Source organism: Prunus dulcis, chromosome 2, assembly GCF_902201215.1.
Source record: "Prunus dulcis chromosome 2, ALMONDv2, whole genome shotgun sequence".
Taxonomy (NCBI): Eukaryota; Viridiplantae; Streptophyta; class Magnoliopsida; order Rosales; family Rosaceae; genus Prunus; species Prunus dulcis.
The window spans coordinates 18651716-18667472 of NC_047651.1; the positions used below are offsets into that span (position 1 = coordinate 18651716).

The 15757-nt window shown below is 37.7% G+C and overlaps 2 protein-coding genes across 12 annotated transcripts; both read right to left on the reverse strand.

Moving 5' to 3' along the window:
- Positions 1-371: 371 nt before the first annotated feature.
- Positions 372-11690, reverse strand: LOC117617200 (lysine-specific demethylase JMJ25). Of its 11 annotated transcripts, XR_004584299.1 has the most exons (15): positions 11256-11690; positions 11022-11155; positions 10671-10767; positions 10435-10567; positions 10279-10342; positions 8889-9672; positions 8446-8784; positions 6378-7058; positions 6218-6290; positions 6042-6127; positions 5754-5873; positions 5031-5101; positions 1105-1552; positions 875-934; positions 372-609 (listed from the first exon to the last, which is right to left on the reverse strand). XR_004584299.1 is itself a non-coding variant. In XM_034346481.1 (13 exons), exons 1-13 carry the CDS (start codon positions 11562-11564, stop codon positions 573-575), a joined length of 2928 nt encoding a protein of 975 aa, XP_034202372.1. In that variant the 5' UTR covers positions 11565-11690; the 3' UTR covers positions 372-572. The 11 variants fall into 11 exon arrangements, 3 of the variants coding, with proteins under 3 accessions (XP_034202372.1, XP_034202373.1, XP_034202374.1); XR_004584301.1 differs by lacking the exon at positions 875-934 and having other exon boundaries at positions 6057-6127; XR_004584298.1 differs by lacking the exon at positions 875-934.
- Positions 11691-13419: 1729 nt separating this feature from the next.
- Positions 13420-15201, reverse strand: LOC117618316 (cytochrome P450 703A2). Its single transcript, XM_034347907.1, has 2 exons — positions 14272-15201; positions 13420-14058 (listed from the first exon to the last, which is right to left on the reverse strand). The coding sequence occupies exons 1-2, from the start codon at positions 15199-15201 to the stop codon at positions 13420-13422; spliced, it is 1569 nt and encodes a 522-aa protein (XP_034203798.1).
- Between the last annotated feature and the right edge of the window lie 556 nt (positions 15202-15757).

The window sequence follows — 15757 nt, forward strand, 5'->3', positions numbered from 1 at the left end:
AAACATTTTTCTTGAATATTTTTACAATAATACACATATTTTTCCCATATCATTGAGAAAAGAACTACTAATTCAAATTTTTTACTGGCCGGATTTTTCGTCGTATATTTTTAAGAAAATTTGTAGAATAATACATGTATAATATTATACTCGTGCCGTATTTTATTGAGTCAATTGTAAGTCTAACAAACAAGTTAACCTTTGTAATTTTTTTTTATGTAGAACTTGGTGGACTCATCTTTTACTTTCATGGGCGCTAGATTGACCTCGCGTGGATTGTTGAATGCCATAAAGGCAACAAATGAGAACTTTTCTGGAGAAAAATCTAACCTTCAAGATTTAAGGTGAAAAAATAACCCACATGACAACAATTAGTGTCAAAGTCACACCAAAAGATAAACTTTAGGGATAGGAGAGCGAAGGGTGTAACAGCTAGTAACTAAGTTGTTTTTGCAAGTATGCAATTAGCAAAGCCTCATACACGACGCCTTCTGTGAATACATAAAATTCTGTTATTTTTAACGAGAACATACAAAAGTAGATTAGAAGCTTTGTAGTTCTTGCCCAACTGGTTACTCCTCCTCTTCAATTTTCAATGGGTTGGATGTACTACAAGAAGACATACCATTCGTTAGCGCATGGAAAAAAAAAGTTCAATAGAAAAGAACATAAATCTTTTAAGATATTAAAAACTATTTGTCAAATCAAAATAGGCTATGCAATGAGAGCACAATTAAGAGTCGAGCTACTGTTGGTCAACAAATTAATGTGATATGTATACATTAACCCCCCATCGAGGAGAAACTTGTGTCGACTGTTCCTTGCCACGTAGCAGTCACAACAAATCAGTCCAGTTAAAAGATTTGGCCTTCACTAGTGTAGTGGCCTAGACTAATTGCTCCCCCAGGCAAGATTTGAATTCGAGTCCTAGCATCTGTGTAGTGTGTATGAGTTTAGTATGTCATATTCAAACACAGAACCTCAGGTACATGAGTTTTTTAGGAGATCACTACATTTTGATTCAACACTTAATGATTTATTAAATTCTTATGAAATTATGAACATTGAAGATTATAGAACCAAAATCTAACTGATTATACTTACACGGGGGAAGTTATCAGCATGCTTGCCATACAACGTTTTCATTGCATTTGTGTGATTGCCACCATATGCTCCCATTCATATCTACTGTCGATACTTTCCACTTTTGCTTTTGAAAATTTTTCTTGTCTTCATTGATTGTTGGGGGCTTCACAACCAAAGTTGTTCATGGAGCAGCCCCAACATTGTCAATGAAGTCTCCACAAAGCTGCAACTCCTTCAAGATTGACTTCAATAGGCACACAGCATAACCAAACAATTGTCTGGCTACTAGTATGTTGGGCAACCACTAAACCCCAAAAGCTTAAACTGTTAGGGAGTGGGCCAACAATGTGTGCAAAACCAACGCCCTCATTCACATAGTCCCTTACGTGCAGCTCCATCCTACAACGTGTAAACACGTCGAAAAAATGCAGGCATAGAGACATAAATGTACAACCTCATCCTCCACCTTGCAAATTAACAAATAAGTGAGAGATTTCGTTTGGAGATTTCAAACCCATAACCTCTTGCAGTCAGAGCTCCGGTATTATAGTAAACGACCAAGTCTGAAAAATTTAAGATGTTACAATGTTTTTGGATGGAGAAAGTAAAACATAGAATTTGAACAAAACCCAGAACTTCTAAAACGACATATGCTAATTTCCTTATGTATAATCAAGGAAATGTATAACTTCTACGCGGTTCAAAAAAACTTGGAATTTAGTCATAAATCCTATGTTTAATCCAGTTGGAATTTAGTCATAATCCCATGTTTAAATCCACGTGAAGAGGTGTCATTTCCAAAACCTCAAGACAATTCAGTTTTGAGAAGAAAAACAATATAACCATAATCACCACCACCACTTACCTCCACCATCATTGCCACCACCCTTACCATTACCACCACACCTGCTACTACTCATTTATAGATTTTTTTTTTTTTTTCACAAGCGATATTCTAAACTACTATAATACAGGGAGGGGTATCAAACTCCGGTACAAGAGGGCGGATACATTGCCTTGACCAACTGGCCTAACCGACATTTGCACCCATTTGTAGTTTGATACATCCATCAAAATAAATTTTGTGTTTCGTATTTAAAAATCCATCATTTTAAAAATCATTAATACTCTTAACTTCCTCATCCAAGCGCCAAAGTTGGGAATGAACAAAGAATGGGTTGAGAACATATGACATCTCAAATGAGAACGTGGGTCAAGATTATGAAACAAGTATAATGTTCTCCTTCTCAAAGAAAAACTCTGGCTGCACAAAAGTATGCATCAACAAGGGAATGCTAGGTTATACATAAGAAGAAACTCTATACTTTGTGATAACGAACGAGACACAATCCAAGCCACACCTTATGAACACGTAGGGACTCTTGTGGCTTCATGGAGTCTTGAGTGTTGGGGTCGGAGCAGTTGTAAGAAAACTTGCTTGGTTGAACCACTAGATAACTTGACCGAGGTCTTCAAACAATGCAAATGTGTTCATTATTATATATATAATTTTAAAAAAAGAGTGTAGAATGCAAAGGGCTTGTAGCTCAAGTGGTTAAGAACATTTAACCCTGCACCCAAAGTCCTAGGTTCGATTCCCCCTTCCCCAATATCGCTTGTATCAATGACAAAAGAAGTGTAAAATGATGTCATCATGCTGACATGGTACCTTTCAAAATAAATGACATATACTTTAAAACATACCATTTAACTTCTTGGAGCCAATATTTGATTGATAAATCCAGTAATTTATATATCCCTCTAGATTCTTACCCTATTTGAATTTCAAATGGAGGGACTATCCCTTAATATAGAGCCTAACTCACTTTAATTAAAATTAGGGAGACTTTGGAAAAGACCAAAAGAGAGAGAAATTTGTTAAAAGAAGCCAAAATGGACAAAATTACCCTTATTTATTTTTGGATTTCCTAAGGAATCTTTTACATTTGCATGTCTTTATTTTGAAAGTTGAGAGGTTTTTCTGTCTTTTTTGAAAAAACTTTGGCTTTTTCTAAAAGTGAAAGTTTTTTTGTGGCTAAAACCTAAATTTACTTTAAAATTATAGACATAAAACTACTATATTACTAGGAAAGAAAAACATTTCAAAATTCATTCACACAGCTAAAAGATTTTTTATGTTCTCCAAAAGCTAAAAATTTGCTTCTTGGAGAAGCTCATATTTCAAATGTACTTCCCTGGAAAAGACTTGGAGCTTGTTCCACATTGCTTTTGGGTTTTGGCCAAAAGTACTTTCTATAGTGGAAATAGACAAAAGGTGCTCTTGGGAATCACAGAAGCTCTTGTAGAGGTCCCTAGATATGTACCTATCCGAGGAAGCCCTTCCAAGTGAATATGCAGGAAGACTTGAACTTTACAAGAAATTTTTCATTTTCTTCTAATAAAACCGCTACTAACAAAAGCTTTATTGAGTAAGAGCGCTTCATACAAAAGCATTTCCTAATTGATCCTTGTCACCGGTATGCAAAACAAACCATAAGTACTTGGAACATAAGTTTTCTTTTTGGGCTTCGGTTTTGGCTCCAACTTTACCCTCTTCAAGATATCCTTTTTTATAAACTTTAATTGTAGCATGAAAGCCCTTCACATAGTACAACTAAAGAACTCCACAAAAGTGCTTTTGGACACCCAGAAGTTACCCCAACCAGGCCCTTAATCTAACTAATATGTGAAACACCTACAATTACTAATCTAGCCTAATATCATCCTGCTCCATGATCTACCTTGTAAATCGATAAGAAGGGCTGCCTGTATCCACCTAATAAATCATCTAATTTTCTGCATTACCCATGATATGCTTGTACCCACCAGCTTCTTCCCTCTTAATATATCTTCTAACTTCACGTGGTTCTTCAGATTCCATTTTACTCAAAGTAACCACTTCCTTCGATTTTGAGGAACATAATAAAATGATCACATAGGAGATGGAGATAAATCAAAATGTAAGAGAATTTATTCATGGACGTGCATCCTTTACTCAGAAAGATGGTGTTGCGATCCCATAGTTTGGTTCTTTCATCTGTTGCTGAGGGGCCATTATCTAGTGGAATGGTATAACTCATAGTGTCAAGCGCAAGCTCGCGTCTTCAATTCTTATCACTTTATACCAAAAGAACAAAGTTAATAGTTTATTTCTAGGAAACCCGAAACTTATATGGTATTGACCTTTTTTGGTCAATCAAATGGTTCACCATCTCTCTCTATATAAAAAAGACCATCAATAATGCAGCAACAGTACCAAGGACCAACCACGATCTAATTCATGCCTTAGAACAAATATTCACCATATAATCAAATCTAGACCCATAAAAAGTAATCAAGCCAGAGGTCTTAGCACAGGCGGTCGTAAAAGAGAATAAAGGATGAGAAATAAATAGGTCATTGGTCTAGATTTTCCCTCTCGGGAAAAAAGGGTATTGATATGGAAGAGGAAGAAAATACATACCAAACGAAGGTTTACAATGACATTCAATAAATAATACTTTCCAATACGGTAGAATGAGAGTGGAGAGATTGGTAGTTAAGAAGCTAGGTCAAGTAATAATCATTGGCTAAAGTGAAATTTTGTAACGCATTAGGGCATCCTATTAGTACCCAGGCAGGTTAATATTTTTTTCCTGCTCTCGACAGTAATCATAGGATAACTATTTACTTTATTTGTTTTCTTTCCTGAGACTAGCATATATGTTAAAATGAAAGAAAGTGTTCTTTGTGCGTGTGTGTGTGCGCGTGTGCGCTCAACACACAATCACGTAGCACAGGTGTGAATGTGACATTTTCACAACCAAAGAAGATACAGGTGAATTAACAGGCGGTTCGGCCAGCTCACATGTCACACTCACACCTTAATAAAGAGAGATAAGATGCTGACTACAATTCAAATCATAGCAGCACATATAAAGCAAAGAAAAGAAAATGAACCTCACTCGAGCTTTGACATCAAACTTTCGGCTTCTCTTAGAGCTGAACTTACAGCATAAAGTGTCATCTTTTTCACCTGTTAAACAAGAAAAGAGAAACCAACATAACCTAAGAGGTACATAAGGTAGTCATGGACTCATGGTGTAGTTAAGGTGCATTTTCTTAATGCATATTGATGCCTAAAATCTACTACTAATTATGACTTGAGTAACCAGTGGACAATTTACAGTGTCGACTAATTAAATTAAAATCTAGTCAACATCAATACAAAAATCCCTTTAATCACATAGTTACTAGCCTCTTGACACATGCTTCAATGCATGCCAAGTGGTTTTTTATACTGTGTATTAAAGAACAAATGAAATTTAGCGGAAACAAAAAGCAGCAGTAATTTTAATCTAAGTAAATTAGTTTACTATTTTTCCCTTCTTAAATAAGAATTACTTTTTTTTTACAATTTTATTTTAATAAAGGGCATATTTGAAATTTCAAAAGTTACATAAAAACCCAAACTTCTCCTTTTACTATTAAAAACAAATACATGAACTTTAAAATTTTGGATTACATCTGTTAATCACCATGAAACCCTAGTAAGAAGAGACAAACGATCAATTGCATTTGGGCACCCTCCTTAACAGCATTCTATTACAATAAGTAAAAGTAGAATATTTGAGATGTGAAAAATCAATGTTTATGATGTAGTGAAAGACGTGAAAATAAATTGATACCTCCAATTTGTCTTCCTTGGCTCTATGGTTTTTTGGGAGCAAACGGAACTCTTCAGTCAATCGAAGACATTCTTCAAGACTCTCAGGAGATACAAAATCAAGTGCTACCTTTATGCAAGACTGAGAGGAATCAAATAAAAATAAATTCAAATGAGGGAAAACTAATAAGAGAGGAACTTAACCAAATCATTGAAGTCTAGAAGACAAATACTTTTAATACAGTGTAGAACAGAAAGGTATAACTTCAAAAATTGAATAATTTGTTCAAAATGTATAATTAGTATTTACTTGTGTATTTCTCACTTGATGAGGACATCCTGCGGGAATAAAAACTGCCTCACCAAGGTATTGCATAAATGTCCAAGGCTCCACATCTGCATTTAAAATCACGCATCAATTATATTGCAGTTGAAGATTGCAACTTATCAAGATTAATTGAAGTAAAAACTAGATAAGATTCTTACTGAACTCCTCCTTTAGTTGTTTCTTATGTCTCTCATTTAAGTAAAGAGTCTGATCATGAATAGGATGAACAACCTAAGACAAAACACATTACACATGCTCAGGAACCATCTTGTACAATGCACACATAGCATAGTGACAAATACTAGCCTTGAAACTTACAGAATCTACAGGATGATTATTAATGTGGCGAAACTCTTTCTTGTGTTTATCCAAGTACTTTATTAACTTGGGAACATCCTGGTTGCGAAAGATGTCCCAAACAGCACCACCATGGGCAGCATCTAACCCATCATTACTTTCAAGAGAATCCTTTGTTTGCCTCACGTTTGACTTTTTTATATCATCAACTGCATTATTGTCTGAGAAACAAAACCCTGAAGCATCTTTCCCACCAAGCCTCCCAATCATGATGTCGGTGGAACATTGAACATGTTCTTGCTCTGCTTCAACCTCATTTGTATGAGGCAAGGTGGATTGCATCCGTTCACTCCTCTGATGATCAAGACTCGGAGTATCAGGAGATTCCGAAACATACTCTGTTTCTTCATGTCCGACAATGCCACCTAGATCCACAGAATCTGACAACTGTTCCTGTTTTGGCGTTAGATGGTCACTCTCCACAATGTTCTCATTTTTAGTACATTCCCCAGAATCAGCACTCAGGATCTGCAGTTTGTGAGTTTTCTTCAACGATTTTCCTCTAACTCTCCCATTGTCGTCATCTCTTTCATTGTAGAGTTCACACAAGTCTTCAGCTTCATGCTTGCGCTGCAAACCTTCTATTTTTTTCTGCTGCCAAGGAGCGATCCTCACTCTTGTTGTGTGAGTCAGAACGTTGACCTAATCCCAAATCAAATAACTGTTGGTTAAGCCCTGTTTAAATAACTATATCGAAGGTATAAATAGAATAAAATAAAATCTAAAAGCGGTGTAAAAAAACTGTTAGCCCATATTAAATGACATTTGAAGTACAATTATAAATTCAATAACCACAGAACATATAAGTCAATATTCAAGTTACATAAATTTGTACAAGATCTCAAAGAACTTCCACTAACTAATCCCACCTCCAAGTTTCAATTCAGTTAGCATTTATAGTGTAGTCAGTGTGCCATAAGTGTAAATTGCAGTCCCGATCTCTTGGACCACAGGAGTCCAAGAGATTGTGGTCACCCACCGTTGGATATTAATCCAATGGTTGAAAAAAGTTTTTTAAAAGGAGTGCAAGAGTGAGTGAACCATTGAATTTACATCCAACGGTGAGTGACCACAAATCTCTTGGACCCCTATAGTCCAAGAGATCAGGACTGGTGTAAATTGTTCAGGCAGGGTGAGATGAAAAAGGAAAGAAAGAGAAAAAATATTTATTACTATTAATATTATTCGGGTGAAAGTTCAATGACATGGAACATAGCCGTGATATCACATAGGTAGATGAAGCTAGCATGAGAATTAAGCCAGAAATGCCACAAAAGCTATGATTGGAGCACATGGACATGGAATGTCTGACATGTAAACTGCCAGAAGTATCTTTACTTGAACTGATCTTCACTTATAAAAGAACCATGGCTATGAGATAATTATGGAAATGATGACCATGTGTAAACAGTCCACACCTTGATAATTTGGCACTTTTTCAACACAAATGAACGTAGGTTAATTTTAAGCATCCAAAGCAGCGTACAACTTGGGTGGACATGAGTTTGTGTCCTTATTTGCCCAATCATAGCAGAAAAGCAATAACCAATATCTTCATAAGGAAGATTCATAAAGAATGATTGAAGTATTGTTGACTCAAAGAAATCAACTGTGAGGTCAAAGTAAAGATCATAAGAAGAAAACCAGAAGAACTTCTAATGAAAGAAAGCAAGCCATATCCAGTGTAGTTGGAAACATGGTGGTGGGAGCCGACAGAGAAAGTAACCATAGTCTTAAGATGGACTAACTGCTAAACCCAAAAGTTGATGACCTTCTAACTTCCATGACTGATGTATGGGAGGGAAACTGTCATTCTCATCCACTAACAATTTATCTTTTAAATAACCCAACTTCGTGCATGATAACAGCTGAAAAAAAAAACACAATCAAATTTGGTATTTGGATAACATGATCACTAAGGACACATCAAGAGAAGGATAATAAAAGTAACAAAATGGCCAAACCAAACTCTCCCAAGCTTAAGCGGGCATTTATGACCTAATAAAAAACATTAGTGAGAACACATTACCGCATCAGACATATCACAGTGTAACTTCGTTACTGAATCGCCTCTACCAAGCTCTTCAGAAAATCCATAGGCAATGTATGTTTTCGGTCCCATATCAGGTTTCAATGAATCAACAGGAAGTTTTGTAGCAAGATTGAGACAACCTATGCCTGAATCTTTTGGATCAGTATAGTCACTGTAGGGGAGTGCTGCGATAAATTCAGCACAATGCCTTGGCAGTCGCTCCTCAAATAAAGTTGATGAGGGCCAATCCTTCAATTTCAACATCTCTGGCCACCCACTTTTATGTACACGACCCTCTAAGTAGCCCGTGAAAAATTGGTGAATATTAATTTCAACCTACATGAAAGTGAAATGTCAAGAATTTCAATTCTCATAGCAGCAGATGCTTTAAAACTCTTCTCATTATCTATTAGTAATTTAGCTAGTTTTTTTATAGCTACCTCACACCAATCCCAGCAGTCAATGGCCTTCACACTTCGTGTCTCCTCCTTAAACTTTACCTTGGCACCCGTTTCTCTAAAAGCCCTCCACATGACCATAGGTTCCCAACTAAGACCAGATGTCTTGTCAAGAACATTTCTGACTATCACAGGTTCCCCATTCATCCAATGCCTCTGAAAATGCTCAATTTCATCATCTGCAATGTCAACAGCACTTGGACAGTATAAGAAGTTATCATCACTGTTTTTCCTGAATGCCGCCTGCCTCACTTCAGACTGTAGGTTATTATCTTCCTCGGAATCATTCGGCTGGCACCAGGAGCATCGTTGAGACATATCGACATCTTGCTTCTTGAAGTCACTAGTAACATCCTCTGCACTTTTTAACAGCTTTGTTACCCAATTAGCTTTACATTTGCGCCTCAATTCCAGCTTTACCTTGCCACAACCTCCACATTCTTTTGGAGGACATGGAATGCTCCCATCAGGATTAGCTCTCCAGTTAGGAAAAGAAAGAGTCACATCAGTTTTAGAATCATCAGCAGCAAGGGTAATTTGGCTCTCCCAGCCATGTCTTTTCCTTTTCAAATTAGTATTGTCCTCGCTTTTAGTCACTTGTTTCTGAGCTCTTTCCACTGATTGTTGGTGAGATGTTTCTGCTTCACTACCTCCAGGTTGGCAGCCTTTCCTTAGCTCTTGGCAACAAGTAAGACAGAGATCGTAGGAACAATGGATGTTGGGGCAGCTTCTGTGGAAATCAACAATAGATGTATAGCAATTGTCGCTGTCATACAAGAACGCATGCATTGTTATGAAAATACGTGAAGGTCCCATAAATAAAAACACAAAAAACAAATGTTTTCTGCTAAAAAATGTGCACGACCTATGAACTGCATATAAATAAGAATATGAAATATGACATTAATTAAGAAAAGAGTATCAAGATATGCATGTAATATATGGGAGTCCAGCCACAACTTTAAACCTCCTATGTGTCTAGTGAAAGAACTCTAACAATATACTATTCCTCTTATTGATAACGGGCAGGGATGTCGGAAACACCATACCAAAAATATTACTTGGCAAGGACCACCATTTTCTTACCAATTCAAATGAATTTTATGGATTTTGCTTCAGCTTTGAAGAAGAAGTGAAAGTGGAGAACAGACCATGGACAGTTTTGTGCCTCAAAAAAAATCATTTCTTGACACCTAAGACCTCTCTAGTCCTTAAAACATTTCATTGTAGTATCTAACACTTGAATGACAGGAATTTAAACTAAGCACAAATTCTTGTAGATTCACTACAGACATAATGACAAAAGATATTCAATAAAAGATGCTAAACGAAATGCATTTCTCAGTTTAATTGTCAGGGAGCCTAGACTTACCAATACATACGTTCACTTTGATCTATTTTAGTTCTCGTTATGTCCATTTCACTCAACTGAACACCTATCAAAAAACCAAAACACAAAATGAGATAAACAGCAATCCTCGGCCAAGGAAGTAAAAACTACATTTACTAGAATCTCAAAAAAGGTCACCTCGTATTTTGGCTTCAATCTCTAGTTCAAAGCTCTGCTCAGTATGAATATGCCTCAGAACAGGTAAAGCTTCATATAGCAAGTACTTCAGCCGCTGTAATTTGACACTGGGCTCAACTTTTATGTTGCAAGGCTGTCGAAACAAACAAAACCATAAGGGAGGGAGAGAGAGATTAGACTCAAAACTTGGTAGTTTCAGATTAAAGTGCAGAGAGACTGCGGGAAAGAGAACCCACTTTCTTAATAAACTGGCGCAAGCAATCTTTGCAGTTGCAGTTGCAACAGCAAAATGGGCAATTCTTCGCTATTTCCTCTCTTGTCTTCCCAGGGTACCTATCTCAGTATTGAACAATGCAAAAACTAATGAAAAAAAGCCTTATCATTCGAAACCAATACATCAAAAGATAACAAAGGCTTGCAATTATGGACAAATGCAAATAATGCAAACACAATGAGCTCACTCAAATTAAAATTTTCAACCAAACTCGCGCAAATATTTACAGAATAATTTTTAAACTGGATATAAATGCAAATACAAAATTAGCTCACTCAAATTAAAATTGTCAACCATCTTAGTTCTTACTTACCATCTTTCAATGCACTCGAAGCAAAATCGCTTTATCTTACAATTAGAACAGTGGACAACGCCACTCTTGTCGTTCCGCTGACACTGGTGGCACATCAAGCTCACACGCTGCTCCGTCTTCTTGTTAGGCTTCTCCTACAAAACCTCAAATTTTCATTTGCGTTCATTTCTCAGATAACTTAGAGCAGCACAAAAAAAAATTGAGAAAAAAAAATTCAAATTTTGGATATTTCACCTCCTTTAATTTGCAATTCTTCACAGGATTATCGGAACCGCTGTCTCCGTCTGATCTTTCTCTCTGAATTTTCTTATTCCTAGTCTTATTCTTGAGCTGCGCCGAGTGCTTTTCAGAGCTCTTCTTAGGATTATCGGCATCGCTGTCTCCGTTGGATCTTTCTCTCTGAATGTTCTTATTCTTAGTCCTACTCTTGAGCTGCGCCAAGTGCTTTTCACAGTACGACTTCCCCGACGACGCCGTTTCCCTGCACCGCCACTTTTGACCATCGTTGCGCTTGCACCGGCGATCATCTGCCTTCGATTCCATCGTCGAAGGATAGTTCGTGTTCGGAAATCAACGGCTCTGATTGCTCAGGAAAGTTACGAAATGCAAAGTGTATCGACTATCTGATTTCCGCGGTTAGGTAGGAAATGCAAATAGGAATTGGATATTGTGGATGCCTTATATTTATATTCATATTATTTTATCATTTTTCATTTAGATAAGTGTACGTTATTTATAACGTCTTGTTTCGCTGGTCACGCGCAAGTGTAACACGTGTTATTTTTTTCTTAAATAATTTCCATTTGGATGATTTCATAATTCTTTTTTTTAATCCACAAAGAGAGAGAGAGAGAGAGAGAGAGAGAGAGAAATATGAAAAATAACATGTTTTGATACCTATGCAGTGCTCTTGCTCTTCAGAAATCTAATCTCCTCGATTCCAAACGCTAAGGGAACTGCGGTTAGAACATGTGCTCTTTGAGCCATGTCCAAGCATTCGTCAATCAAAGGCTGCCTTTAAGAACACTCTATCATGATGAGGAGAGTAGCCTTGCTGTTCATAAATGTAATCCTCTTGAGATCGCTCGTTTCTATGGGAAGAACTACCTTCTCTGGGCAGAACAGATGCAGTCTATACTCAAGCATTTTCAGATGGAGCATCTGCTGTCCGAGTCATGCCCAAGATCAGAGGCTGCTTTTGAAAAATGGATGCATGCTGATCATAGGAGCAACTTATTATATTGGGCTTTTTGTGAACCCCATATATATAAGAATAGTTGGATCGTTCGTTTTGGTAGATATGGAGAACAAGAGTTTCAAACATGGCCTGAGCGATCGAGAAGAGCTTGAGGAGAGAAATATGAATGGTCGATGGGGTTGAAGAAGGAGAGGTGGATGAGGTTGGAGAAGACCGTTTTGTTTACGAGGTGAAAACCAAACCCTAATTTCTATGTTTGGTTGCTTAGAAAGTGTAGGAAACGGAAGGGAAATTGAATTCTATAATAATGGGTTTCTTTAATCCATGTTACGTATAAAGAATCCAAATTTAGGGTTGCTTGTTTGCCTTTTTCAGAAAGATACAGACATTTTTCTCGGTTGATGAAAAATTGCAGGCGAAAAACTGAGAATTTTATATTTGAATGGTTGAAAATTACAGTTTTTTGTTTAGTTTCATTAGCTATCAAACAAGACAAGTGTGGTGGTTCGTAATGTAGGAGGGCTAACTTTTGTGTCAATTGAGCAATTTTGTCAAATCGGTGGAAGTCAAGTTCCTGCTCGCAAAGGTGACTACCATACAACCAAATCTACATTCTAATATGGTTTAGCTCTCATCAAACTGTTGTCTAATGTCGAAGATCTGTCCACAGATTATACTAAAATCGGAGCAAAGCTTAAAGAACTTTGTTGTACAAGTAAATACTATACGAAATTATATCTTAATTTTTAAATGGTTTTTATTTCTTTATTTAAGGCAAAGGGTTTTTATTTTGCGAACTAAATTTGTAAATTATATATATACTAAAGCTCAATTCAGCCTACACTGTTCTTAAGCACAGTACAATGACGGGAATGCCCCTCTTTTTTAATGTTGTTTTCAGTTTTGTTTTCTCTTCAGCACAGTGAATTGCCGAAAATGCCCTCCACTAAACCTTTTCTACTCTTCCCTTTTTGCCCCTTCTCCTTTTCTGCTCTTCCCTTATTTAATTTGTTTCATCCACTTTGTTATGTTTCTATTTTGAAAGATAACAAGCAACATATAAAACATGTTATTAGTCTTTATTTTGTAACTTAAACTTGCTACATATTTTCATAAATTTATACATATTTCAGATGGTTTTAAAACCCGCACCTTTGCTAGTTTTGCACTACATGGGAGAATTGAAAATCTTCCACAACCCTAATGGTACATATGGTTAGGCAAGCGAGGCTTAGCAATGGCCATCAAAGGTTGGGCCTTGGGCATGGTCATCCCATAAACCTCTTTGGTATCAATATCTTGAGGCCTCAACCCATCTGGTGGGGCCCAATCAAAACCATGAAAAAGCCGAGCCAATGCCATCAAAACCAGAGTCACTCCAAGTGGCGCACCGGGACACTTCCTCTTTCCAGCACTGAATGGCAAGATCTTGAAATCGGCTCCATGGCTAATCTCAACTCGGCTCCCATCAGAAAGCCAATGCCTCTCTGGTCTAAACTCCTCCACATTGTCCCATATCTTGGTGTTTCGGCCTAGTCCATGAGTATTGATGAAGACACGTGTCTTGGCGGGTATGTAGTATCCGTCGATCCACGTGGCACGAAGTGATTCGTGCGGGATGAGGAAGGGTCCAGCTGGGTGCATGCGAAAGGTTTCGCGTACAACGCATCGTAGGTAGTTAAGGTGGGCTAGGTCCGATTCGTTGACCATTCGTTTTGGACCGACGACGGAATCGAGCTCTTCTTGGATCTTACGAAGTATGCATGGATGCTTGATCACCTCAGCCATTGCCCATTCGTTGGTCACAGCTGAAGTGTCCGTGGCAGCGGCTATCATATCCTGAAGAAATTCATAATAAATTTTTAATTAAATATTAGATAATTAAAACAAAATATGGTTCTTATATGAGTTGTGTTATAATCAATCGTTCATGTGTGTTTAGGTAATTTCTAACCATTGATCGATATGAGAATTACATTTCATCAACGTTCAGAATGCGCATGGGGGATTGACATTAGCAAAGTTCTTCTAATATTATTGGAAAAATATTACCTGAATTAGAGCTTTGATTTCCACATCATCCATGTGTTCTTTCCCATCCTCACCTGGCAAAGACAACAAGACATCAACGAAGTCCATTTCTCCTCCTTCCTCCCCTCTCGTTTTTTTTCCCTTCTCCTCCCTTGCCCTCCTCCTATGTTCTTCAATAATGTTGGTGTGAAAATCATCCACTCTTTTCTCCACTTCCCTCATTTTCTTCTCACACCCATAAGGATCCACCCACCTCCAAATTGGCAAGTAATCACCCAAATATATCAACCCCAACAACCAAAACAACTCATGGGTTATGTGCATGAACTCCATGGCCTCTTGTGGGCCTGCCGACCCAGCCCCAAAATACTGCTTCCCAAGTAGCATCCTAGTCACATTGTTCATGGAAAACCCACCCAACAAGTCCCTCAAGTTCACCGCCTTTCCCGTCTGGGCCATGGCCCAAACATCTCGAACAAGGTGTTGGGCCTCTTCAGCCCGATGCCGTGCGAAAGAGTCCAGCCGCTTTGTTGTCAGCAAGTGCTCCATGCATATCCTCCTCATTCGCTTCCACCGCGGCCCGAACGGGGCAAGTGCCACGTCACCACACCCATAGGCCAAATGAACAGCAGCAAGAGTTCTTGGTCTGGATGCAAAAACCTCATCTTGTTTGAGAAGTATTTCCCGGATGATTTCTGGGTCATTGGTTGTGATGGCATCAACGCTACCAAGTTTTAGGTAAACCAGAGGCCCATATTTGTCACATAAAGAGGCTAGGTCCCTATGTGGCAATGGACCCAGCTGAAGCAGGTTGCCCAAGATGGGCCACCTGGGTGGGCCCGGAGGAAGCTTTTGGGGTTTGGGTGAAGATCTGCATTTCAGCCTTTGGTATATGATGCAGGCAATGATGGCTGCAAAAATGAGAGTTAAATGAGAGGTGTCTAAATCCATGTATAAAATTGTACAGGGAAGGAAAAGCTTGGGCTTATGAATCTGTTTATAAACTTAATCAATGGGAAGGAACAAGATTGGCCAACAACATTTTTGGGTCAACCCATGCTCTTTATATGCATGTATTGTTGGTTATAAGTGATATTGTCATGTTATTCAAACATTTGTGACTAGAATCTTTACCAAGAACAAAGAAATGAGTTTTGTATGTTTTGCTAATGTATTAGAATAAAGGTAGAAAAAGAGTACCAAGAATATGAGCCTTTAAATTAGGTGAAGACCTAAGGCTAATTTGGTAGCTTATTTGTAATTTCCTTTTGTAACATTTTTTGGATGCTTTCCATACTCGGCCTACATTTTTTTTTTTCCTACATCGATCTCATTTATTTATTTATTTTTTTCTATATAAGAAATACAAAGCAAGCAGCCCCATATTGTCGGTGGCCTTCCCGCCTTTCTCCTCCCTCCCCGCTCCTACTTCTAGTCTCTCTTCGTAGAGAGAGAAAAAGGGATTCCAAAAAGAGGGAGAAGTTGAGTAAAGGGGGAGTTGCCAATG